Source organism: Falco rusticolus, chromosome 1 (assembly GCF_015220075.1).
Source record: "Falco rusticolus isolate bFalRus1 chromosome 1, bFalRus1.pri, whole genome shotgun sequence".
In the NCBI taxonomy this organism is placed as follows: Eukaryota; Metazoa; Chordata; class Aves; order Falconiformes; family Falconidae; genus Falco; species Falco rusticolus.
This window is the reverse complement of record NC_051187.1, coordinates 59,279,890-59,305,999: the sequence shown is the minus strand read 5'-3', so window position 1 is coordinate 59,305,999 and position 26,110 is coordinate 59,279,890. Positions and strand designations below refer to the sequence as shown.

The 26,110-nt window shown below is 41.8% G+C and overlaps 1 protein-coding gene across 1 annotated transcript in view; it reads left to right on the top strand.

Annotated features, from left to right (window-relative positions):
* The first annotated feature begins 5,862 nt into the window (after nucleotides 1–5,862).
* The window catches only part of COL25A1 (collagen type XXV alpha 1 chain), a 310,675-nt gene continuing 290,427 nt past the window's right edge, over nucleotides 5,863–26,110 (top strand). Inside the window, exons 1-2 of the mRNA XM_037393238.1 lie at nucleotides 5,863–6,671; nucleotides 7,148–7,217. Of these exons, the coding sequence (XP_037249135.1) occupies nucleotides 6,312–6,671; nucleotides 7,148–7,217 (430 nt within the window). The 5' untranslated portion in view covers nucleotides 5,863–6,311. The remainder of the gene's footprint in view (nucleotides 6,672–7,147; nucleotides 7,218–26,110) is intronic.

The following is a 26,110-nucleotide window of genomic DNA, read 5'->3' as shown; positions in this document are numbered from 1 at the left end:
ACCTTCACATTTCTGGTAACTTTTCTCTTTGTGTTGGGGCATAAAAATAGCCTCCGAGTTACTGTTGCCTTTTTCAGAAGTGGTTTCCACTGTGATCCCTCAGAGGTGTATTGGCTATTGTAATAATTTCTCTGGGAGATAAAATTACTTCTTAAAAGTAACTGCTTCTGCATACAGAAATTATTTAGTAATGACCTCACATGAAAAAATAGGAAAAAAGCAACCAGAAATTTGGAATTAACTTGATGTAGACAATTTCCCTGCTGTATAATTAGCTTTTTGTTCTGGATCCTATGTCTTGACACCCATCTTGGCATTTTTGTATCCTCCAAATAGTCCAGCACACTTGAAAGTTTACTTCCATGACTAATCCTATTGATTTGCATTAGACAACTCACGTGAGTGGTTACACATTAATATAGGACTTTGCAGGCTCAGAAACTCTTTGTCCAAACTTCGTCCTCCCAGCCCTTCGCCATGACCAACGGATTCCAGTGGTGTTCATTCATATACAAATAAACAAACCAGGGAACCAAGGGATATTAATTGGCCTGGTGCCAGGGAATGGATGTCTTTTTTTCACTCTGAGGTTCTCAGGTCTGGTCTCCTTGTACCATTCCTGATTATGGTTCTCCATTCAGCAAAATTCTTGCCAGTGTTTCCCAAGCATCAATTGCATTTTAAAGCAAGTATTTGAAGCTATGAAAAATATAAGATAGTTGGTTTATCTGTTATGAGGTGTTTTGTAATACAGTCACATGAAAAATGCTTGTGAATTTTAGCAAAGAATGACATACAGGGTCTGAATTTTGTCTTGAATCAGTCAGTTTGTAGGGCTAGGCGAGCTGGTTTCATCATGTTGGAAAAGGAAATCCTGTGAAATATATTAAAATCCAGATGTAAGTGGGGCTTTTTTATTTCTCTCTCTCTCTCTCTCTCTCTTTTATTATCAGGTTTGCCAAAATACCAGTAAGGTTATGGAACTAATAAACTAAATCCTGTGCTCATGTGACTCAATTGCCTCTAGTCTGAAGATAAGTCTGACTTAAAGATTCAAATATATGAAGTGTTTGTACAGTAGATGTGAAATAAGTATATTTAAGTATTAAATCACAAGCAAGTGTTATCCATCTGCTAAGTATATTAATGTACTGCATCATGTATACTGTACTTTAATGTGCTTGTATTAAATTTAAAGTGACAGAAGGCAATCAATTTGGATATTTGAAAGTGAAAGGCGTTTCCAGGTTTTTTCCCCAAAAACAGTGAAGTAAATTGTTTTCTGGAGGTTTTTTGGTGATTCTGTGCTATCTTGGCAGATATTATGAGCAGCTCAATGAGAAATACCATACTACCTAACCTACCAGGGAGCTGAGAAGTGAGGCTAGTCGCAGAAGTGCTGGGTTCCAGTTCTACCTTGCATTTTACCCATATAAAACCACAAAAGTTGAGTAAAACCTCATTTAGGGTGCAAGATGCACTCTAATTCAAAGGCTGAACAGAGCAGAAGTGAGAGGAATGGAGGAAGCAGTAGAATGCAGATACAATTCAAGTCCACATATAATGAATAATATATAAGTTCCATTTGAAAGCGGGAACATTTGGAATACAAGGTTTTAACTCTATCTTGGAACATGCATGACCATTATTAATCAGTTAAGCTTTTATCCTGGTGTGTGTCACCTCAGTTCCAACACAGAGTCCCAGACTCCGATTTATACTTGTATTTATTCTCTGCCTTCTGCTCTCTTTGACCATGTGTGCAAAATATTTTACAAACTGAATGCAGCTTGTCATTTCAGCAGATGAGTGCTTATTTTTCACCAATCTGTTTTTGCATAATTCTAATCACAAGTTTATGTTGTATCTGGTAAAGAAATCCAGTAGTGGATTGTGGATTGGTCAGCCAGAATACAGCACACTGTAGACATAAAAATATGGAAAGAACTCCAGACACTAGTCCTGTCTGGTGGAAAATTGTTATCTGCAAACACCATCCACATCTTCAAACACAGACCCATGAAATGCAAACAGTAGCATCTTGTGTCAATACCTTTGGCCTGGTCGTGCACGAGATCTGCTGAAACGTGGCGTTTAGAGATTCAAATCTTCAAAGTGAGAGCACTCTCCTCCTGGTGGGAAGCATGGTTGCCTCAGGTCTGCGTGCATGAGCACTTCAGCAGACCTTACCTAAAATTCTCCTCCTTTTTTGCCACCGTTTGAGTTGTGTACTGCAGATCTGCTATTTCTTATATTCCACCTGCACGTGTTAATGGTCAGCTCAATATATCTGGGGTACAGTTCTTATTTCAAGCTGCGTTATTCTAGCTACCAGATACAAGATAAGCTTTTTAAGCATTTGAAGAGTTTTGTAACCTGAACTTGCATGCTATATCACCTTAAGTGTGATCAGTAATGTCTGAGATACAGTTCCTGACTGCAAGCAGTTAAATTACTGCTTGCTTGTATGAACAGCCATCGGGTTTACTCCTGGAGTAGGAGTTTGACTCTTCAGACCAAGTTACTCTCTCTATTTCAAAACCTATAAATCTTCACCAATAAAAAAAAGTAAAAAACAATAGGTTTGTTGTTTGTTTGGTTTTTTGGGGGGTGGGGGTGGGGTGGGGAGATAAAACCAGTTCTTCCATTGCATGGATAACATTCTGAAAAGTGCTACAGCAATCTGGTTTCAGTCTTTGCTATGATGTTAGTAGATGCCTTTTTGACTCTGGCATCATCATGGCTGCAAAATAAGAGGCAGGCTCACTGGCACTGAACATACACATGTCCTGGCTTTGCTCTGCCTCCTGCTTGTGGAAAGCTGGCAAAAGCAGCAAGGCTGAGTCTTACATGTTTTTTATCCAGTTTATTGTGTTTAGATGGGGTAAGTGTACTGCAAAGCTGCTGGTTGTCCACTTGATGGTATCAAGTAACTGAACACAGGAGGGTACTGCTGTTTAATGCTCTCTATTTGGGCAGACATGATCAGATAATTTTTTAACAGGTAAACCAGCTGTGTTATGTTCTTCACCTACACGAACAACTTCTGTGTTAGATTTAATCAGATTATGCTTCATTTAGCTTGCAGCTCAGATTCTGTAGTTCAGTCTAGTCTATTCAGGACCAGCCTTGCTGTAAGGTGGATAAATATGCCTAATCAGGAAAATCACCATGGTTTTTCTGTAAGAAGGGGATACTGCTAATCTGCATCTTCAAAGATTCTCTGGTATCTGTTTCTACATGAAAACACATTAGGAAGAAAAGCTATTGGAATTAATTTATTCTCAAATTCTGTCATTATCAAATAGTTTCTAAGCATTTTAACAAACTTTTAGATTAAATCTTTCCCAGACCAAGTTTTGGGAAAAAGAAAAATGTAACTTTAAGCTAGATCAATGAGAAAAGCTTGGCACCGGTCTTTCTCCTATCACTCTTCTCCATTACATTTCCCTTTGAGGATATATGTGAGCAGATTCACGCACGAGGAATGGATGAGCCTCATCTCTTCTCAGAGGTGACACTAGTCAGGGCTAAGATTTCTCTCAAGTGCATAGAGGCATAGCTACCCATTGCAAAAAAAAAGCACAAAACCAATTTCTTGGATAGTTTAAAGTTGTCCTTGCCTGGCTTGGGCTTTGATTCTAGTACAGCAGAGTTTTCTATTTCTCCCAGAGGGAAAAATAAAGGTTTCTCATCACACCTCTCCAGAATAGGAAACATCCAGCATGAGATTTTTTATCCCATAGGAAAGCAACTTTGCATTGTGTCCCACAGAAACATGGTGATCTGGCTCATTGGGCAATCTTTACAACAGCAAGTACGTGTAAACCTAATGCAACAAGGGACTTTCTATCTCAGGCTATTTAATTTCTGATGTGGAGTATGCCTTGTCCAAAACAAACGGATGGCATGATGCTGGGACAGAAAGATGCTTGGACAGAAAGACTGTGTCTTTCGGCCAAGCAAAACATTGAGCCAGATCACACTGATATATGGGTACACAGTTGTCTGTGCCCCATATGGGGCACTGAAGCAGTCAGAGGATGTCCATATCTGCACTGAAATAAAAAGACCTGATCTCGGGAGGAAATTTCACCCTGGCCTAGATGAGGCAGCACCCACTTGAGTACTGCACAGGCAGCAGTGGCGTGTGAGCAGCAAGCCTGCCTCAGCCAGAGGCGCCTCAGTAACCGCCTGCCTAAAATGATAATCATATCCTAAGGGCTTGCAGCTTTACTTTGCTGGATGTCACCACGAGCAGGGGTGAGTAATGGCACTAGTGAACTAACAGCAGGGGGTAATGTTAAGCGCTGGAGCTGGCGCCGACGGCTCCCAGCGCCTCGTGGGCCTGCCAGCTGCTCCAAGGCATCCTGGGGTACCGCTCATACCACACTCAGGGAGCCCGTGCAATGCACCAAATAAGAGCATGTGGGTATTGTTTGTTTTCTTCTGTCAGATTATTCATTCCAAATACCATCTTGTCTTCTTATTACCAACAGATAGTCTGTGAGCAAGTCCTTGTTTCGAAAAGAGCAGTTGTTTTTCACAAGTCGTGATCATGAAGTACGTGCGGCTTGGGGAAATTTGTTTGCAAACCATCCATTGCAGCTATTAACTCTTTATCACGAAGAAATTATCACCTAGGGCTATGTAATCATGATTTCTTCTCCCTGACTAGAGCCCACAAAACTTCTTTTTAGAAAGAAGAAAGACAAGTTATGAAGAATAAATAGCTACAAATTTCTGGTACGCTTTCTTCAAAGTCTGAGTAATTATACCAAAATCCACAAAGCTTTTTGGATCCATGTTTTCAGGCAGTTCTGATTGCTTGAATACCTGGGAAGTAACAGGTAATAAAACTGCACAAATATGACTCCATAAGGAAACTCGATTTGTAGCACAAACCAGCCCTCTCAGTCTTATCTGAGAAGTGCCGTAGTTGCACAAGTCTCTTTTTTCACCTCACGAGCCTTTGTATCTCATAAGGAGTCAGTATTCATGTGAATAAGTGCCAACCAGGGCGAACTATGTGTTTCTGCAGAGTCTGGTCCTGCTTTGAGAAGTTTCTCTATTTTGAGAAGTTTGTGGGGCACAGGAAACGTCTCATGAAGGTGGTGCACCGTGCTAAGGCCAAGATGAGAACCAAACGGGTTTGGAAGGCAAGAGGCAGCGGGGGAAGGAACAACACCCAACAGGCTGTCCGCCAGGTCACACGTGCAGTTCTCTGGGTGTCGATGCTTCCTGCTGTACAAACCAGGAGCCATGAAAATGGGTCAGTGAGTGTGGAACAGCGAAGAAGCAACTTGGTAAATAAGTAAATTAGCTAAAATTAAACCGGCTGCACGCAACGGGGAGTTAGCGCACGCCGCTCCTTTGGAAGCCAGCCCTCGCACCGCGAACGTGGCGACCGTTGAGTTAGACACATTCGTCCTCCCAGCTCTATAAAAAGAGCAGGACGGCAGAGCGCACCCCGTGTTTCATGCCCGCACCGTGGGCACGGCGGCCCGATCACAGGCCGCTGTGCGTCACCCAGCGCGGCCGCCCGCAGCTCCCCCGCCCGGCCGGGCCGCCCCGCAGCCCCTCAAGCCGCCGGTACCTCAGGGGCGCGGACGAGCTCCCGCCCTCCCTTCCCGCCATTTGTTAGTCTAATGTCCCGCGCGCGGCGCATACGTTATGCAAAGAGCGCGGCCAGCCCGCCCCTCCCTCCGCCCAGGTGAATAAATTATGCTAATGAGGAGGCGGGCGGGGGCGGTGGCTCCGCGGCGCGGCTGGCAGCGGGGCAGCGCGGGGGCTGCCTGCCGCCTGCGGGCTTCCCGCCTGGCGCGGCGCGGCTGCTGGGCGCCGGCAGGCAGGTGTGGGGGCAGCAACAAGTCCGCCGGCGGCGGGGAGGAGAGCGGCAGGCGGCGGTGGGGGGGCGCTTCCCGCCCCGCGCCTGAAAACCTCTCTGACAAGTGGCAAAGGGCTAGCAGAGCACGCTGCTCCCTCCGAAGGGCGGGCGCAAGCTGCGGGGGCTCGCCCCGCACCCAGCCCTGCTGCCGGCTCCTGGCTCCTCGCCCCCCCCGCCCCGTCCCCCCCCACCCCTTCCCGCCCCTGCTGCGGGGCTGAGTCGCGACCCGCTGCCGGGCGGCGTGCGGTGCGGACCGCGGTGCGCGCCGCCGCTTCGCCTCGAAAGTGTGTGAGCCGGTTGCGGGCTTTTCTTCTGCTCCCCGCATTTTGAACAACGATATTCTTATTTTGCCTTTTTGTTATTTATTTTCCCGCACTTTATTGCTGTTATTTTTCTTGCCGCTGTTTGCGAACTAATCGCCTCCATGGGGGGCGGAGGGAAGGAAATCAAAGCTGCCGCAGCCGGAGGGTGCCGGAGCGCGCCGGGGGAGCGCCGCGGAGCCGCAGGACGGGATGGCAGCGGGGAGCCCGGCTGCGGCGGGGAGCGCTGCCCGCGGCGGGCCGGGCCGTGCGGCTCGGCGGTGGCCGCTCTCCTCTCGGCGCTGGCGGCCGCCTCCTGCGTCTACCTGGGAGTGCGGACCAGCGACCTCCAGGCCCGGGTCGCGGCCATCGAGGGCGCCCGAGGGGGCTTCTCCGCCGCCGCCCCGCTCCCGCCGCTGCCCGGCTTTTCCCTGGAGCAGCTGAACGCGATGATGCAGGAGAAAGTGGAGCGACTTCTCGCCCAGGTGTGCGGGACGGGGGTGGCCGCTCAGCCTGCCTGCCTGCCGGGGGTGGCGGGTGCGGGGCGGCGGGGGGCGGCCGGGGCAGCTCCGCGGCGGGGAGAAGCGGGGGGGCGGCCCGCAGCTCCGTTGTTGGGGCGGGCGGGGGTCCGCGCTCACGCTTTGCTCGTCCGCAACTTGCCGCCGTGCCCGAGCCTCAGTCCCTCTGATTCTGGATCGTGCGTGTTTAAAAAAAAAATAAAAATAAAATATGCGGGGGTGGGGGGGCACTTGCGGCGGGGATGGGAGAGGGTGGGTGGCGTCGGGCTTGTTTTTGTTGTGGTGGGGGTGGAGAAGGCAGTGAGACACCTTGGGTCGAGGCCAAGCGGAGACGGCACGGCTGGTTGCGCAGCCCGTGGAATAGCGGTAACGCAGTCCGCGCCCGCGCTGGCTGTGCGGGGCTCGCTCGCCCAGCGCCCTCACGTCGCTTCTCTCGCCCACAGAAATCCTACGAGCACTTGGCAAAAATCCGAGTAGCGAGAGAAGCGCCTCCAGAGTGCAACTGCCCACCAGGTAACAGAGACAGCTTGGAAACCTCTTCTCTGAGGATTGTAGCTCTGGGGGTTTTGGTATCCCGATGTTTTGCCAAATGTAAGTCAGATCCATGGGATGCCTCTTCAATCACCAGTTGTACCCTGGGTGGAAAAGCCCAGAATTGTCTGTTTCCACTGTGGCACTGGATCTGAATTAACGGTGGTTAAAAACCCCGGTTAGGCTGGGTGATGCCAAACAGTAACGCTTAAGAAGTTCATGGTCTACCCTAGCAAGAAAAAATATATTGTGTCTTAAATGGGGTAGTACTGAATCAAGGCATTGTATGCCGAGCTTGGGAAGTAGAACAAAAGTTCCTAGCAAAAACATCGAACAACTTATCACACGGATTGAAATAGGTGGAGAGTCTGTCGCAAGTTAGCAGTAATATATACAGGCGTTTTTTCAGTCTCATTTTTCTGTAGTCTTGGGTGAAAGCAGTTCCCCTAGGAAAGGACTGCAGGTTCATACCGAGGGTTCAAAACTGCATGTGTGTTTATGCCACCGGTGATGTTGCTTGACTGGAGATGGGCGTCCCTAATACTGGGGTCAGTTGTTCATACACACAATGTATGCGTGCAATGTTTCCTGTGTTTTCCATGCTGCTTTTTGACAGCTGATAACTGTCTATATTGTTTTATCTTTATAAACTTCTGCTTATACCCAAGTTCAAATGGCATCTTAAAAGTTAAGAAAATAATGTCAGTGTTTCACAGGGCAATGCAGGGATTCCAGCATCCTCTGTGTGTTGAAGCACACTAGCTGCACAGTATGCTTTACACATCCTGCCACTCTGGATGAAAAAAAATATCTCCTTTACAGGTGGAGTATTGACTGTCAACAAGACTTAAGGTGCTGATATTTGACAGTAGGATGTGTGACAGTACTGTGTATATAAGGAAGGAGCTATTCTAGTTTCAGATTTAATTCCTGCCAAACTCATCAGTCTGAAAGGACTACGGAATCTCTGTGTTAAAACCGACTGCAGTGGTCGGTACAGTATTTTGCTGATGCTACAACTGAAAGTGGAGTGTTTACTGGCTGGTATAGGAGTTACCAGGGCTAGCATGAAAAGGGTAATATATATGACTAGGATTGTTTTAAGTGTGCATAGAATTACTTAATTCCCAGCTAGTTTTGGTAAGGAACATTGGCTTCCTACTGTACTACATATGATTTTTTTTCTTTTAAGGCTGACATGTGCATACAGTGTTGATCTTTTTCTGTTGCTTAACTGCAATAAATGACACAATTCAAGTTCCTGCACTAAAAATGGGGGTTGTTTCTCAAGTTGTATGCAAAGATGTATCCTGTGAGCCCGAAAGGTTGAATTTGATGCCAAGCTCTTTTTCCTTGTTTGAATTAATCTGTTACAATGTTTTCACTTGCTGTTTTCATACTAAAGGTCGGTATCTACTTTTCCACAGTTGGTGTTACATGCTGCTTTACTTCCCCACTACCACTAGAGCTCCACATCATACCAATTTTTATCTGACCTTTTTTCTTAAGTAGTATGTTTTATGAAATAGATAAAGAGCAACAGAATATTTCTCACATGCATTGTAAAAGTCGTTGCTAGATGCAAGTCAAAGTGATCTGGGAAAAATTTTCAAGGGGGCAAGATTTGTGGGATCAGGAAAACCTACATGAATCGTTACAAAATAAAAAAGAAAATTGCAGAGAGGACTAGTTGGTATGGGAATTAGAAATGTGATATGGAGCTTTTCACCTCTTGGTAACTATTTCAGTTTGGAAGCAAGTTTTGTAGTGACTGAAAGATGTTGCCATGTGATAGCCTCATTTTGGACAGCTTAAAATGAGTTGATGCTCTCATGCTTGTTGCCAGTGGACAGGTGTCTACCTCAAAATGGCATCATCTTGGGAGCCTTGTCTGAGAGAACAAGGGCTGAGTGGCACCACCACCCGAGTGCAGCGCCTTCCTAACAGCAGGCTTAGGCAAAGCAGGAGGGGATAGAGCAAATAAATTGTTGTTTCTTTGTTTGGCTCACTTTGTTTGTTAGAATTCCTTTTTGACTGGACAGGATGGACTTTTATTTTCATCCTTAATGCTGCTATTACAAATCTGGACTACTGTGTTCAGAAAGATGCTTGGTTTAATAGGAAAAGCATTATGGAAACCTGGTGATTTTTCTGTTGCCTGCTATTTTTGAAGCCAAAGAGTACATTGCCTCTGCACTTTCTGACATGGCTCCCTTTTGCTGCTTTATTCTGCTCTGCGTTTCTTCCCTGGGTTTCTGTAATAATAAAATACATGTCTGTTAGAGGTGACTTTGGAAGGCCTTCATGGTACAGAGGTGATTTTTGAAACTTCCCTATGCTGTGAGAAAAGTCTGCTGCTAAATGGCCACCAAGGCAGTTTCCACCAACCTGCTCTTTGAAGAGGAATAAACATTATTTAAAAATATATTACATTGTTCTCTACCAAAAGAAGAGAGGGAAATTCAGTCTGCAGACAGGAGGTTGAGAATGTGGCCTTTGATTTAGGATTAAAGTTATGTGGCTGGTGTAGTTCTCATTAGCTTGGGATGTTCATCCTGTTGTGGCTCTCCATGGTAGGAACTTGTACATTTGAAGGAAAGTGGGTTGGAACGGCTTGGATACCAAAGGCAGCCAGATTCACAACTGCTTGTAGCTTGCAAAGCTGTCCACGTGTAGCTCCTTTAAATTCAACAGTATTCAGTGTTCTGCCTTGAACTTTGTCTGGAGTGAAGGGTGGTCACATTTCTCTTTAAAAACTTTGTTTTCACTAAATATGTTTTTTCTAATTATTATTATGATTATTTTCTAGTTATTATTTTCTATTTTATTACAAAAGAAACACGATGTGAGGAGATATTGGAGTTTTGATTTTAATTCTGCAGGACTAAAACCAGATACCAAAGATCTTGTAAATATTTTTAAAATGACAATAGCAGGCATTCTTTCTCTTAAAGCAGAGTAATAAAGTTTGAAAAGTAAATGCATGCTGACATTCCTCGTAAATTACCTCAGCTCCACCAAGAGTGCCAGCTTAAATCTCATGCTTGCAACTAGTGCTGCAGTCACTGCTGGCAGTTAGCCTTCTGCACATGGGACTGGGTGGCAGACTGAGTGGCTAAAATTATTTTAAGGCTAATAAATTAATTTTACTTTTCCAAATTTATCATTTATTGTAAATTAACTATTTTCTACGGTAGAAGATGAAAAAAAGAAAAGTAGGTGTGTAGGTAGTTATTTCATGCATTTCAATCTTCCTTTAAATAGCTGCAGGAGCATAATGAGCTTTTATGAGAAACAGTCAAGCACAGTGCTGGATACTTCTTATCAAGTGCCAAGAATTATACTGTTGTGGAAAGAGTAACATGCAGAAAGACAGGGATGCTACCAATTCAATAGAATTTTAAGAAATTCTTAGGTTTTCATAGATACTTCAGAATTTCCTCTTCCAGAAAACATTCGTGTGTATACCTGTGCCCTGTAGACCTAAACTAAAACAATGCTTGCATGTTTCAGTGAATTGATCCTTTGTATGTTGTAAGGGTCAAGTTCTGACACTTGCAGTCATGTGCGTGATGTCTCATTCTGTAAGGGGTCCTCAGAGCCCACTCCTGGAGTCCGATGATGTTGGCAGGAGTAAGAGTCAAGTCTATTAGTACAGAAAGTTCAAACTTGCTCAGCAGGAAAGCTAGCAGTGATTATGTGTGGGTCTACATGTCCCTGTTGGCCCGTTTAGGGAAACAATTACTTTTTTTTTTTTCCATTTTCCTGCTTTTCTTTTGAGGAAGACCTTTATAGTGAATTTATTCCTTAAAAATTATATGCAAACAGTATTATATAGGTAGGAATGCCTATATGCTACACACTATTTCTGCAATGACAAAGTGTAGGTTACATAACACAGGAGACTTTTTTTATCTTGAATTGCTACATCACACTATGCATGGATGCTCACTATAGCTTGCATGTAAAATGATGAGGTTTGCAGGTTTGAGGGTTTTATTGTTTGTTTGGGTTTTTTTTCCCCTTCTTTTTCTCCCCAGAATGTTATCTGAACTTTGCTGATGGATAGCTGGGAAAGTTGACCAAACAAATTTACTTTTGTTTTTCTTTGTGCCACAGGCAATGTTTATTTCCTTGCTGTTTCTCTTGTAATTTTCCCATCAAGAAACCTGCTTTTTTCTTCCTCTTGTGTTCAGATACCTGTGACTTCAAACCTTTTCCAGGCGTGGACACTGTCATCATTCTTCTTTCTTAGCCAGCTATTTTGTGCTGGTTTTGTAATCATGTCATCTTGATTCTTTGTTCCAGTCTTAAAAAGCCTTATGGTTTGTCATTTGAAGTACCTCCTATTTCACTGTGTAATTTGCTGTGATCAGGTTATAAAGCTTGTTTCAGTGTTGTTGTGTGTATATAAACCTGTTCATTCAGGAGATCAAATGCCATAAGCCAAGGGTATTTTTTTTTGGGATGGAGAGTACCACTTGGTCTTATTCTGGTTATAGTCATTCTAGTGTGAAAACTGTGTTGTACAGCTAGTTCTTCCATAAAATAATGAGTCTGCTGCATGCATTTTTGGCAGCAGGATGGGTGACAAAAATCAATGTATTTTCTTAGCATCCCAGTACTGTTTTTGTTGTCTTAAGCACCTAATGCTCTTTTTGACATGCAGTGGAGGTACAATTTGGACACTCTTTCTTGTTTCCACATGTTCCATAAGGACTGTTTCCTGGTGCCTTTTGATGAGTGAGGCTGAAGGAATGGAGGTTAAATAAATCTGGGGGAGTAAAAGAATCCCAAAACAGGTATCAGCTGGGTATTATTTTTTTTTATTTTATTTATTATGACTACAGTAAAGCAGTTGTGTAAAGACTGAAGAGGTAAAGAAAAGAGGAGCTGACTTAAGTGTTCAGTGGTAGAGAGACTCAAAAGAAAATACAGATAGATACAGAAAGTATCCAAAGTGTTTTTCCCTGTTACTTAAAATTCCAGAGTCTGCTATCTGAACCTAGCTCCCAGCGCTACTTATTTCTGCCATGTCTGTATCATCTATTTGCTGAATGCGGTGCTCAGCTCTAATTTTGTAATTTTTCTGACAGGGCTTTGGGTTCTCCTTTCATACCTTCACTGGTTTAATATTTTTCATTTCAGTTCCTAGATAAAGATGTTTATTGATGTGCAGCAGCATGCAACCTTCTGGGTAGTCTGTTGTCTTGTTTGGATGACTGATTAGAGATACTGTTTTCTCCCCACAGAATAGCTAAATATATTTTATTGGCTAAGATGTGACCTTTTAATTCCCTTCCCTCTGGGTAAGGAGGTAGGGCGTGCAGCATGATGAATGAAACATAATGTAGCTCAAAGGAGAACTGATTGACAGCAGGCTGCACCAGGTTTTTATCTTTTGTAATATCATTGATGTCAGTGGTGGTGTAACAAAGGTTGATTTGACCACAGATGTGTTATTAACAAAATATTTCTCTATGACTTGGATTAAAATTCATTGAACTTGCACACTTTTGTCAAAAGGCACATTAAAAAGGTTTGACTAGCTGCACAAATGGTTCTTGGATTGAGATTAATATAAGAATTTACGTTCTTATATATGTTCTTAGATTTCCTTCCATGTGGCAGCTGTCCATCTTGAACTGCTGAAGTGTCAAAGCAGTTCAAGTACAGTGAGTCTTGCAGTGTGAGAAGTGGCTGCTAAGCCCCCTTCTGGAACAATGCCTCGCGTGTGTGTTCTTTTGTCTTTTTTTCTTTTTGTCTTTCTTAAATCATTAAATATATGCATCTCTTTCCTTAAAGAGTCTTTGAAGCTTGGGTAACTGAGTTCTGTTAGGCAATACTCCCCACCCCTTTCGTTAAAGGTTAGTGGGTTCTTGGGAATGTGTTGCCAGAAGAACAGCGCTGCCACACTGGCATTACAGCACTTGCTCTCCTGCTCAATCCCTTCTGAATTTACTGGCTGCAGCTTACTTGTCTATTTTCTGTATACACAGAGCAGTAAAAAAATCAGCTGGCTTTGAAAACAGCATGACTGACAGAAGCTGTCTTTATAGGGCCTTTTATGTTATCAGATAGAATCATATAATTAATATGTTCAAGCTACCAACCCTGTGAAACCATCAATCTTTAACACAGAACTTGAGCAACGTTCTTTCTTCAGGAATGTTCATCTACAAGGAGCAATTCTCCCCGTCATTGTTTCAGTTGATTTTCTAAGTCAGCTACAAAAAGGAAATCTGACTGCTTGCTTAGAACTATTAAGAAGATGTAAGAAAGCATAGAATAATACAGGCTGGAAGAAACATTTTTCACTCTATACAATTAAAGCTGCAGCTTGCAGTTAGATAATACACACAATAGTGAACACGATGCTGCAGGCTTGCTTTTTGGAAGCTTCTGGACTGTCATGTTTTTACTGATTAGACTTACTGCAAAGCAGTGCCTGCTTAGATTCATCTGCTAGGGTCTTTTCATGAAATTAAGTTAAGCAGAAAAAGCTGTTTGTGAGACCTTAATAAAAATAAATGTCAGGACAAATTTTCAGAACTGAGTGCCAAATTTGAAAGTGCAAGATTCATATGTACCTCTCATGTAAATACAGCTATGTTTTTCTCTGTTTAGACTTGATCTTCTGGGGTATCAACCCTGCCTGTATTTCTAAAGTTTGTCATCTCATTCATGCTTCTGGCCTCTGGAGCAAATGTATCTAGGCCATTATCAGATATTTCCTTCCATGTGGTTCACAACTGCAGTGTCTAGTCAGTCGTAGCTCAGCAAGTTGTAGGATCTGCTTTAAATTTGTGATTAAGTGCAGTAGCCTTGTGTAAATAGTGTCCTCAGCTAAAAATGTGCTGCTCTGCAAATAGGTGAATGCGTATGACAAGAAATTGCTCTGCAAATAGGTGAATGCGTATGACAAGAAATTGCTAATGCATAATGTGCCAAAGCTAAAATAATCTACTATTTAAATATTTCCTTAGATTGTCTAGTTCTTAGCAGGCAAGCTACAATTTACTTATTTGTAAAGTAAACCACTTGTCCTATGCTTCGTATTCACAAAGAAAACCTTGTCATTGTTCTCTCCTTAAAACAGCTTTTAAAATATGTTGGAAGACAGTCTTGTCTGTGATGCAGCTATGAAACTTATCCTTTCTTCTCCTCCCCTGCTCTTCTGTCCAGGTTTTGGGTTTTTTTTAGGTGTGTGTGTTAAATTAAACTTGATTCTTGTTTATATGTGCAGATGTATTTTTACAGGAGCAGGCATTTACATGCAGTTGTAAATATTGCATGCGTGTTTGGGGAGAACTGTTTCTTCTTGAGCTTGGAAAGCTTTGAAACAGATGATGCTGCCTGGTGAGCTTTTTGAAGAAATATGAAGTTATACAATTGTGTAAATCTTTTTACTAGAAACATATGTTCTTGTAATTATCAAAGATACAATGACAGCACTTTGTAGGGCAAAGGAACAACAAATGGAATGAAGAAAGAGTGTAATAACAGAGGTGATAAAACCGGGATGTTACTTTTTCTTTTAGAACATTCTGAAAATTAATACAGTGATTTCAGAGACTTTAGCTTAGATGTGCTCGACCAAGAAGCAATGTGGCTTTTAAGCAGGAATAGTTTATCCTACACTGTCTTAAAAATTAAGCAGGAAATTGCCAACTATGATGAAAATATAGTTTTCTTTAGAATATGTACAGATGAATTACCGGAGGAAATGGATGGAGGTCTATTAAAATCAGTACTTCTGGTTTAGTCTTTGTTAGGCATTATAATTGTCATCTTAGTTTTGGTTGTGCATGAGACTCATCTTGCAATTATTGTGTGTGGGCATGTATATCAGAAAATTAATGATTTGTGTATTTTTAAGTGCTTAGGAATTTAAATTTGGGTTTTTAGGAATAGGTCTTACAGAGATATATTTTTTTTATTTTATTTTATTTTTTCTCATAGATATTTACCTCTGCTCGTATGTCTTGTTTGGGCTCACAATGGAGAGTGGATCACAAATTCAGGTTCTTGGAGAGGTTGACAAGGAGGCTGTACAGGGGATAATGATGGACATGAATCCCTCTAAGTAGCTTCGCCTACCTTTCTGTGGCTCCTACTACAAGCTCAGCTGAAGTAGTGTTGAGGAGAAGGGTACCAAATGGTCTTTCTCTTTGATCTTTAATCCTCCTTTTAATGCAATATACTGTACTGTATAACATAGCAGTATGATGTTTTTGGTAGTCTTTCACACTCTGCTGTAACTTGGACACATAGTAGGCTGTCTGCCGAGTCACAGTGAAATAGCGTAGAATATAGCTTGCTATAGCAGGGAAAACCTGCATAAAGCCAGGTGGCTGATACACTGCTTCCCGCTGACCGAAGTAGCTGGTTTGTGCCATTTCCTGGTACTGCTTTGGTTTGATGGTACCTGGGAGGTGCTTCCCCTGAGCACTAAAGATTTGTGGGAGGGTAGTGTTTTATTTTCTCCTCTTTAAAAAAAAAAAAAAAAAAAAAAAAAGAGAGAGAGAGAAGGAGAAACGGAACCAGTTAGCTCATAAACTTTCGTTTTCTTACCCTTTGAAGAGTTCTAGTACCCCTAGGAGTAAGGAGCTGTAGAGGATGAAAATAGCACGGGTGAAAGACTGTAGAAAATAAGTAGTTTTAAGGCCTTTACTGTTCTTTCATTTGCAGTTTATGCTGTCTTAAGAGGAAATCCACTTATTTTACTTTGCACTTGAGTATTTTTAATATCCCTTCTCTGAATATAACAGCACGGGGGAAAAAAGTCATACCACATGTATATGTTAAAAGTTTAGCTTATGAATGAGGTTCCTTCCATAAGTATAAACTCATTCTTAGCACTGAGGTTCCTTCCATAAGTATATACTCATTCTTAGCACACTGTGCTTAAGATTATGTTGAAAAACTGTTACTGAAAAGATCTTTTCTAAATTGTGTGTGTGTGGGGGAAGGGACGGGGAACACAGAACGACTTTCAAAATCAGGGAAATATATTGAAAATTGGAGACGACAATCTTTTATCAGAGGTGTAGCTGCCATTGCAGCGATAGATTCGTGTATGTATATCTGAAAGTGGAACAGCACCCTGTAATTTGAAGGATGCTAAATGGAGTCTAAAAAGATACTTCTGTGACTAAGACCATGTACAGCCTGTAAGAGCAAGAGCATAGCCAGCTACAGACTAAGACCTGGCTTCTGCTCATAGTGCTAGTTGTGTTGCTAGGGAATGATGTAAGGTTTCTTAAATATCTGCTTCAGCTGGGTAATAGTAGGGTTTTCATTGAGGACTGTGGTGCTGAAAGTCAAAGTGTAGATATCTTAAGCTGAGGAGGTATTTCCTTCAGCTGCCACCTCTAATAATCTCATATTCTTATATGAGAACCAGCTGCTTGAAGGCACCCCTCCTCTTCTTTCCTGCCCTGTGCCCATACCCTCTGAGTAAGCTTCTGTTCCCTTGATGCCATTGGGCGAAGCCTTGATACCTGAGCATTGGGGTATGGCTGCAGGGGATTAAAAGGATAAACTCCACAGTCTGTGTATTAATATTCTCTTCTCCTGTCACAGAGTTTACATCTAGATAATGCCCAGTGCCTTCACTGTGGAAAAACACTGTGAAGTGTTGGCTGGAGAATCTCTGTGCTGTCAACCCTTCTGCTGCTTTTTATCAAATGTTCCTTTAATGTTTGTACCTCCACTGCTGTACTACTGGTTGCTGCCAGCTGAAGGTTGACAAATGCTGAGAAATTGTCACTTCACCTTGACATGGAGGTGATTAATATACTATTGATTTCATACCTTTCACCTCTCAGACAGGATAGCTGTCAAACTTCAGTAAAAAAATACTTCCTGACTTGTAATTTGGCCCTTGTACCAGGAGGTGTGCTCTGTGTAGACCAAAGTGGGGCCCTTGTTCAGGTGGCCCTTATGGCAGTGCTGAGCGTGAACTCTGCTGTTCTTTGTCCTCTGTCCTGGTGGATGCTTGATGGTTGTTTGTGTTGGTTAATAATACGCAGCTGAGGGAATGGCTTTATGTGGCACTTAAAAATGGGGTGGTATCTCAGAAACGGATCGTGGTGTTTGCTGTAGCTGTCTATGTGTTCTTATGAAAAAGTTGCAGTTTGGTAGGAATCATCTTATGTTTCCCAAGTGGCTCCTGGGAGTAGATGCACAGAATACTGATGAACCAGAGAGGCTGAAAGATACAGTGGCATGGCATCAGCTTAAAATGAACCAGTGCTTAGCCAGCCATTGTCAATACTTACTTAGAGTTGGTGTCTTTGTAACGATGACAGCCGTGTTTGTAGAAGGCTGGAAATGTTTCTGTATGTGAAGATGAAGTGTTTTTCCAATGGAGCAAGCATGTAAGTGCGCTGTATTTTTTTAGTGTAGGGAGACTCATTTTAGTGAAGAGAGATTGAGGTTAATATTAAAGTCTGACAGTTGTGGATTTCACTTTAGGACAGCCTTGCATAATTCCTTAGTTTGAATTCCAGGCTAAGCCACATCCTAAAGTGCTGTGGGAGGACTTTCTTTCAGTACATTCAATTAAGAAGCAACACACAAGCTGTTGGAGTGGCCAGTTAAAAAGAAGCATAAGCCTTTAAAACTGAACCACCAGCAATGAGTAAGAAATACAGCAAGACTGAAACCCTCACTTGTTTTTTTTTTAATTCTCTCTTAAAATTGATTTGCTGCTACAAGGTAATCTTTTGATGTATTCCAAATAATTCCAGTCCATTTTAGGATAATAGGGAGAAATTAATCTGTTTTCAATGTGTATTATAACAACTGGAACGCTCTGGAAACACTCTGGAAAAAGCTCTTTCATAGCACTTTTAAAGGAATGCACCTTAGAGGAAACATTGTGCTTAATGAATTACAGCAGGGAGGACTAAGTAAGAGTTCTCTGTTGTGACTGTATTCCTTTACAGGACTGCAAAGCTGGGGTAGAGCATCTCACTATTTGAGTTCTTCCACCTCTAAAACAGAATTGATGTAAATATATTAACCAAAGTGCGCCAAAGACTTACAGGTACAAAATATTCATAATTTTGAATAAAGTTACTGTCTTGAGGAGCAGAAGTTTTGTTCTCTCCAATGCATTCCAATAGTCTCCTTTTAAATTTTGGTTATCACCTCTCCATGCTCCGTTTTGGTCAGTAGTACAGGATGTGATCAGATGGAACCTGTTGAAGTATCATTGCTGGCAGTCACATGTTCATTTTCTGACCATACTGAAACAGGATGTTGTATAGTGCTCTTCTCTTAGGTTGTTGAATCATCATGTGTGAAAGTAGTTGAAAAAACATCGATTTGCAGCTGAAGTAACTTTTTGGGAACTGTTTTGAAGGATGTTTTTGTTCTAAAAGCAACCCACTCAAGAAACATTTTCTTAATTGAACGTGTGGGCAATGCTAGCTCAGAGCACTTATGCAAAGACAGAAGTAGCTGCTTCCGCTATCACAATTTCTGCTATCCAAACACTATTTTACTCTTAACTGAAGGTAGGTGGAAGTAGCCTTTAACTGGAATTCTGATTGACAATAATCAGAACTGATATGTGCATATATGTTACTTCAGGCACATTAATAGTCTCACAGATTTTAACTGAAATCGGTAATTACTCTGGAATGAGAGAGCTGAGTTCGGCCTCATTTTTTTGTTTTATTATTTGTTTGGGTTTTTTTCTTGTAACCTTGTGCATATCTGTTTATATGTGCAGCCATTATCATCTGCTTTAGCTTTGATATATATAGTTCTTTTCCATCGTAAAAAATATAATAATTTTTGTTTATTTACCATTCATTTTATTCTTTACTTTTTCCAGTCTCTAAGCAAGAACATTATGTCTATTATCTACATCTACTTCTAGGAATACAGAATTAGTTTTGTAATATTGTAAGAGTTATGGCTGCACTTGGGGACAGTCTGAAAAGTAGAAATTATTAAATATATTTATCTTTATGGGAAAGTTACATATTCTCAGATCTCAATTCATCGGTCACAGACCTGCTGAGTATTGTTCTGAGAATTGTTGATTGTTTAGAATGATTAGATAAAGCTACTAAAAAAGTCTTAAGGAAGTCTTCAAAACCTCAGTTCTCAGTTCTGAGGGACAGAAAAAACCAGACCCAAATATACAGCTGGACCTTTATCTTAATTTCCTTACCAACATGACGGAATTCTGCATTATGCATGTTTTTTTCTGCTCATATACATTTTAATACTTGTGGAAGAGGTGATCCTTCAGTTCAGCTCAGACCGTTCTTTTAACTCTGAACTAGCTCTCCTGTTTCCCACTTTCCTGATGCTATTCTTAAAAAGTCTCTATTTACCTAACCCAAATGTTCCCCTCTTCCTTTTTTTTTTTTTTTTTTTTTAAGCATTAATTAACATTTTTCATACCAATGTGTTTTTGTAAATTTCTTTGCTTGCAGTGGTATGAAAAATTTGAAGATCCCTGTTTGGGTCGTAATGTGGAATAATCATAAAATCACGAAATATCTTGAGTTGGAAGAGACTCATAAGGATCACTGAGTACAACTCCCTGCTCTCTGCAGAACTAGCAAAAACTAAACCATATGATTAAGAGTGTCCAGATGCTTCTTGAGCTCTGACAGGCTTGACGTTGTGACCGCTCCCCCGGGGAGCCTGTTCTGGTGACTAACGACGGTCTCAGTGGAGAACCTTTTCCTAATGTCCAATCTGAATTTCCCCTGATGCAGCTTCATTCCCTTTCCTCGTGCCCTGTCTCTGGTCACCAGAGAGAGGATATCAGTACCTCCCCCTCCTCTGTGCTCCTTAAGGAAGTTGTAGACCTTGATGGGGTCACTCCTCACCCTTCTCTTCTCCAAGCTGAACAAACCAAGCGACCTCAGCAGCTCCTAGTAAGTCTTGCCCTTGACCTTTCACCACCCTGGTTGTCCTCCTCTGGATACACTCATAGTCTGATGTCCTTCTTCTATTAAGGTGGCCAAACCTGCACACAGTACTTGAGGTGGGGCTGTGCCAGTGCAGCGCAGAGTGGGATGATCACCTCCCTCAGTTGGCTAGCTATGTGGCGCTTGATGCACCCCAGGACATGGCTGGCCCTGTAGGCTGCCAGGGCACACTGACTCATATTCAACTTGCCATCAACCCAAACCCCCAGATCTCTTTCTGCAGGGCTGCTCTGCAGCTTCTTTTCCGCCAATTTGTATGTATAACGGGGATTACCCCATCCCAGGTGGAGAATCTGGCACTTGCTAAATTTCATATGGTTGGTGTTTGCCCAGCTCTCTGGTCTATCCAGATCTCTCGGTAAGGCCTCTCTGCCCTTGAAGGAGTCCATAGCTGCTCCTAGTTTAGTATTATTGGCAAACTTGTTTAATGTACATTTGATTCCTGTGTCCAGATAATTTGCAAAAACATTAAAGAGCACTGGCCCTAAAACTGAGCTGTAGGGAACACCCCTGGTGACTGGCTGTTGACCGACGTAACCCTATTTACTATCACTCTTTGAGCCTGACCTGTCAGCCGATTGCTCACCCAGTGTATTAGGGACTTGTCTAGCTTGTATGGTAGACATTTTGTCTGGAAGGATATTGTGAGAGACAGTATCAAAAGCTTTGCTAAAATGCCAAACCACCACATCTACAGGCTTTCCTTGGCCAATTAGATGGGTGACCTTGTCATGAAAGGGTATTAAGATGATTTAGCAGGACTTTCCCCTCATGCTGGCTGTGACCAATGACTATCTCTCAACTGTTTTTCAGTAACTCCCAGAATAATCTTCTTCATAATTTTACCAGGTACTGAAGTGAGACTGATAGGCCTGTAATTACCAGGGTCTTCCTTCTTACTGTTCTTGGAAACTGGGACATGCTAGTCGACTGGGACCTCTCTAGACTCCCAAGACGGGTAAAAAATAATGCAGAGAAGTCCCATGATGACATTGGCCAGCTCTTTCAGTATCCTGGGATGAATCCCATCAGGCCCTATAGATCCAGCACACCCAGCTGGAGCAGCAAGTTTCAAACAAGTTCAGCATTGACTGGGAGTTTATCATCCCCCCAGTCATAGTTTTCTAGTGCAGGGCTCCAGGGCCCATCATTGGTGTGGAAGACCAAGGCAAAGACATTAAACATCTCCTCTTTGACTACATCCCTATTTGTGAGGTAACTGACCTCATCAAGTAATGGACCGATGTTATCACTGATCCTCCTTTTGCTGTTAACGTATTTTAAAAAAAGCCTTTTTTGTTGTCCTTCACAGTGCTGGCATGTTTCTCCCTAAAGTGGCAATCAGCATCTCTGGGGTCCTCCCATGTCACCTGTACTTGCTTCCAATGTCCATACACTTTCCTTCTACCAGAACCCTGCTCAGCCAAGCTGGCCTTCTGCTCTACTTGCTTGACTCCTGACACTTTGGAATTGCTTGCTCCTGTGCTCTTAAGAGATGGCTCTTAAAAAGTAACCAGCATTCATGGATCCTGATACCTTCAAAAGCACATTCCCAGGGGACTTTGCTGACTAGCTCCTTCAGCAGCCCGAAATCTGCTCTCCCCATATGCAGGGTTGAAGTTTTGCTGGCAGTTTTTCTCCTATTGCCAGTGATTTGAATCTCGGGTACTTCATGGTCACTGTGACCATGACAGCCGCCAGTCACCACCCACAAGTCCTCCTGTTTACAAACAACAAATCTGGGAGGGCATCTTTCCTAGCCAGCTCCCTTAGTACCTGCACCAAGTATTTACCTTCAAACATTCTTCAGCAGTGTGCTAGCAGAGGGGAGAATACATTAGTCTGTTGCTAACTTCCATACTCAGAGGAAAATCCAGTTGTCAGAGACTGAGGTAAGTGAGGAGGAATATGCCATAGCAGGGACAAGGTGCCTGATTTGTTCATAAAGAGTCTTCCAAGATAGCCTAACAAAAAAGAATTAAGGATTGACACAACCTGAGGGAAAAAACAGTAAAATAGTCTTTTAACATTTTTTCTGTATGGCTTTTCTCTGCAGCATCTGGGAAAGGTTAGCTTGGGGTGGATTTTAGTATTCTGGAGATTGTCTCGCACAGTACTTACTGCTCACTCAGTCTGAGCAGTGGATGACAGCAGGATATGTTGAAGTGTAAACTGCTGAAAGGGCTTCCCAAAGCTTAGCAAATACGTGATATCAAGAGGAAAAAAAGGTGACATGTCTGTGGGGTGTCTTCTACTGAAGATTTTGTAGATATCTGCTCATCCAAGATCTCCATATTTAATGGCTTGAGGGACAGGTTGGCTGGGGACTTGAGCAATGGTATGTAGTGGGGTAAGTGCCTCTTATTTCTGGGTTGCTTCCTACTGATGTGTATACGCAAGTAGTCATTGCACGCCCTCAGCTTCTCCTGAAAGATCACGAGCAGGGAGAATGCGTGGCCTGAACGCTGCCCTCCTGACAGAAGGTGTTATCCTGCTGCGTGGAGCTGACAGGGAAGGAATTTATAGGAAGACAGAGGCTAGTGTGAGCTAGTAGTAAGTTATTCCCTAAGAAAGGGAGTGATCATAACTCTTTCCTATTCTATATCACTCTCTTCTGGTCTGGTAGTAACACGACACAAGCAGAAGCCTGAAAACAGTGCATGTGCTGGCTTCCTCTGTGCTGCAGCAGTGTTCTTCAAAGCCCACAGGAGCCATCACACTCTGCATGTTATTTATCTCTATTGAAACAAGTTCAAGTGCCAAGACAAACGGGCTGTGGCAGAAGTTGACGTTGAAGTCCTAAAGCATAGGGATGGACTTGATTTATTCCAAAGGCTGTTATCATCCCTCCTTGCTTGATCGTGTTGCTGAGTTCTTTATCTCTCTTTTATTTCCTGCTTTGTGTAGAGCAGGAAGGACAACAGCTAGGGCCTGAACTCTGATCCCTCCTATAGACTGGTGTTTTGCTAGAACTGGACTTGACTTATGGACTTATGGTCCCAGATGACTTTTTTTTTTTTTTCCTGAGGCATGTAATTTCATTTCTATGCTCGGCTTAGTAGCCTAGTGACCACATATCCCTATTACATGTGTGTTTGTCTTGTGAAGTGTAGGGCTTCACAGGAAAAGATTGCTGGGGCACAACATTATTATGCTGTTAATAATCATACTTTGTGTTGAGCTGTAATCACTTAGTTACTAATAATAGCAGTTGGATAGGGATAATGAAGCCAAAACTTTCTAACTCTTTGGGAAAATTCCTGCTGGTTCTAAAGAATGCTTGTTTTAAATGAAGACACATATCTCCTCAAACTGTCATCTGTCTTTCAGATGCCCAAGCATTCTCTCTCTTTGACTGCCTTCAGTGTTCTCTAGACTGTGTTACTGGACGTGGCCAAGAGGGTTACTCACATCTCTGTATTGCGCTGTGTTCAGACACACTAATCTTTTTGTTAGGCTGTGATTGGTCACCTCAGTCTAAACCCTGTGAAGCTGAGTAAAGTGTCTTGAGGAGGACTTTTTGTGACAGATAGTCAATAGTTTAAAGTCTGGGAGAAATCTATAGTGATCTGTGGGGGTCCTTTTCACGGCAAATGGACAGATGATATTCTCCACTTGAGGTTACACAAAGCATACAATAGCACCAGGACTTGCATCCACGTCAAATGAGATTGCATGGCTGCTTCATGATGGCAGCATACACCTTTCATAGACACAGCAAGGGGACATTTACTTGTTGCTACTTTCCTTTCATTTGCTTTGTGAGAATAAGACTGCTCTTTTATGAAGTGAAATAGCATTCATAGTAAAACAATAGCTTCATAAATGATGCCATTATATACATATGTACCTTCTATAGAACTGGCCCCCATTTTCTTTCTGAAATGCAATCACAAGGAAGGCTAGAACCAGTAGTTCTGAATTCCGTTGATTGTTTTGGTAAAATACAATTAGTTTTTTTAATTGTGCTGTGAAATGATTGAACTGAATAAAAAGACAATTTTTTTTCCATAAAGAAAGTTAATTACATGCTCTTTGATTAGCAAAGAAAGTACATAACGTTAATTTTGCTGAGCATGCTGCAAAATAACTACTAATGTATTGACCAGCGGCAGGCGGCTTATGTTCATTTGCATTCTTTAAATAGGCTGCATTTTACCATTCAATTAATTTTCTTGTTCAGTTATGTACTAAATACCATCTTCTGACGTTGGCCTTTTTAGAGTCAAAAAATGCCTCTTGGTTTAATTATGAGGACAAAGGACCGATTTCTTATTCTGCTGTCAGCTAAGAACAGTTATAAAATAATGAGATGGAAGTTGGGAGTCTTTTTATCCCTACATGACATACTTAAACTTAGTATGGTTTGGGTTTTCTTTTCCTTTTCCTGAGTGGAACATCTCTTATTGTGGTCCATGACAATATCTTTTAGTGATAATGTGTTAATATCACTTTTATTTTTCTGTTCGCTGTCTGCATCAGGAGTAAAAGTAAATACAAATCTTGCTGGTTGACTTGGTTGTCAACAGCTGAATACACTTAATGAAAACAGTGGTTTAAAACTTTTGCCCCAAAAGGTGAACTGTAGGATCAAAGTGTATTTAGTAGTGTCGTTAGCAATAAGTTGTCTTTCTAACCTGTTCTCACATGTAGTGTATTTTTCAGTAATAACTATTCCAAAGCCTGGAATTTAAGCTAGTGTATATGGCTATATATTAGTGAATAATTTTTTTTGCTTCAAGACAATAACAGTGAACAGACTATCAGCAGAACTTCTGTTAAAAACCCCAAAAAACTAGCAAAAATCTTCTATCCTTGGAAGCTGTAGCATTCTTTTAAAAAACTTGAACTTGAAAAATCTTACAGCCTTATTTCCCAAAAAAGTAATGGAAAACTGCAGAAAACTTTTCTTTGAAAAATACCTCTTTGGATTCTTTCTGAAGTAAAACTTTAAAAAAAAGTGCAAACAAACAAACCAAAATCAAGAGAGACCCCATTTTTACAAGACAGTTTTTCATTAAAAGTTTGATAAATGACTGAGCAAAACAGACTAGCTATAGGCAAAGAAGTATCCTTCAGTGCTGTACAGCATTGCTGGACGCATGTGGTGTTACAGGATATCAAGGGAGAGGAGGAATAGAATGTTCAGAGTTTTGTTAGTGTTTTCTTTTAGCCTTTTTGCAGAAGTCATTGCCTGTTTAATCCAAGCATAGTCCCTTAAAGTGAGAGGAAGAACAGCTCCTTGGAGCTAACTTTGAAATTTCATGTTATTTCCATTAATATGGACTCAAAAGTGATTTTTTTCCTTTGGAGACTCATTCTCGTGTTACCTGATTTGGTAGAAATATTTTCACTTGACTTGAATGAGAACTAGGTAAAGTTGCACTACTTCATATGATGAACTACCTCACAGGATTCTTGTGATACACCATAGCTATTAAAAAACATTGGCCTTTATTCACAGGATATACCTAGCTGATGAATCCAGCTTTCAGGTTTTACATATTTAATGGTTGTTGGTGGAGGGCTACTCATACTGAAATACTTTATTTTCAACGGTTACAAATCTGTTTTGCACAGTATACAAGATCTAGGTTGTTACTGGGCTGGATTTCCAGTGCTTTGCGCTTATTCTAAACCCCTTATACTACTACATTAAACAGCTTAAAATAGCTCAGTGTGTTCTTCCTGATGGATCTGTGGTACTTTATCCCTACTACGCTTTTTAGACTGACCTCGAATTTGAATTAGAAACTGTATTTGTTTAAGTCAATTATAGTTAAGATATATGGAGAAAAGGTGACTTTGAAAAAGTGAATTTATGTTTTCCATACATGTGTTTTGTTTGCAAATGAGGGTGTGTTTTTCTTTCTATTTGGCAGCGTTGCAACCCATGCTAAGTGAAAAACAAAG